The sequence below is a fragment of the Chlorella variabilis genome (assembly GCF_000147415.1).
Source record: "Chlorella variabilis unplaced genomic scaffold CHLNCscaffold_30, whole genome shotgun sequence".
Taxonomy (NCBI): Eukaryota; Viridiplantae; Chlorophyta; class Trebouxiophyceae; order Chlorellales; family Chlorellaceae; genus Chlorella; species Chlorella variabilis.
The window spans coordinates 99,369-100,750 of NW_005435058.1; the positions used below are offsets into that span (position 1 = coordinate 99,369).

The window sequence follows — 1,382 nt, forward strand, 5'->3', positions numbered from 1 at the left end:
CTGAGGATGCCCCAACGCTGGCCTGGCCTGCCTGCTCTGGGCGCACCTGCTGCCGGCAGGCCTGGCCGGCGGCGAGGCTGTGTATTTTGTGCTGTGGTATGTCGCGCTGCGTGCCCAAACCAGCGCCCGGCTCCGTGCCGCCTGCAGCCTTTCTGTACTGGCACCGCCTGGCCAGCGGGAACCTGGTGGTACAGCTGCTGCTGTACCTCACAGGTGCCGCCGCCTTCCTGCGCAACGGCGGTCACGACAGGTGCGCTGCGGGTGGGTCCGCCCGCACCGCGCCGTCGAGCGCCGCGCCACGCGGTTGCTGCTGGTTGCTGCCGGGCGCCTGCCCCTTCCTGCCTGCCTGCCTGGCTGCCGGGTGCATGTCCCATGCTTTGGCACGTCAGCACCCACCACCCTGCGACTGGCAGAGACACAGCGCGCGCCTGGGGCCCGCTCCCACCTCTCTGCCCGGCCCCCTCCCTGCCGCTGTCGTCATCCCACACCCGCACACCTTCTGAGACCCCGCTGTTTTGATCCCTGCTTCTCAACAAACAAGAAAAAAACAGAAGGATGGAAGACAAAGAAAGAAATGCCTCCTCCTTGTTTACTGCAGGTGGACCGGCCTCACTGACCACCACTTTCTTCACTACTTTGTCACGGCTGCCACCTCGCTCCATGTCTGGTACCTGCTGGCCGACGCCTGAGCCCCTCGGGGCTGCTCCGCGCGCCCGCCAGTTGCCGGTGCAAGCGTTGTTTTGCCGCTGCCCATACTGTGAGATCCACGCACGGATGTATGGCGGTGTAAAGTAATGCAATGCCGCGCAGCGGTGTGGAATGTGCTGCTGCTGGGTTGGTCTCCGTCAGAAGTGTCCCCATCATCCCGGACCTGCGACGCCGTGGGCGGCCGTGGCGGGGCGGCACGCTTGCTGGGTGGCCAGGCATGCTTGAATTGCGCGGTAGGGACTGCATGCGCCATTGCACAGGCTGGGAGGCCCCAGGAGGGCCGATATGGGAATCGGTCCACAAGCCATTGCGTACTGCCGGGGCGTACTGCATGGCTCCTCGTCCATTATTGCAGTGCCGCGGAACGCTGGGTGCAAGTCTGCATCTGTGAACAGCGCCGCTCCTCCCACTGTGTTCATCAAACCAACCTTCGGCTCACGGGGAAAAAGTGGTTGAGTGCGCTGGAGGTGTTTTGGTGAACGAGGTCGAGTGGCGAGTCTCACAGGATCCATAAGTGCGTTTTGCGCGTCGCAAGTGCGGCGCGGCTGGGGACTGATCCGTTCGGATGAGCAGCCTCTGTTGTCGGTCTCCCGGGACTGCCCGCCGGCTGGCGGCGTACATATGTGATCGGAGGAGCGTGTGGCGGCGCTGCTGCACCCCCCGGTCGAGCCGAC

General features: G+C 64.8%; 1 protein-coding gene across 1 annotated transcript in view; it reads left to right on the forward strand.

Moving 5' to 3' along the window:
• Positions 1-799: 799 nt before the first annotated feature.
• The window catches only part of CHLNCDRAFT_140979 (hypothetical protein), a gene marked incomplete at both ends in the record, with an annotated part of 3,796 nt that continues 3,213 nt past the window's right edge, over positions 800-1,382 (forward strand). Inside the window, one exon of the mRNA XM_005843421.1 lies at positions 800-812. Coding sequence (XP_005843483.1) covers positions 800-812 — 13 coding nt within the window. The remainder of the gene's footprint in view (positions 813-1,382) is intronic.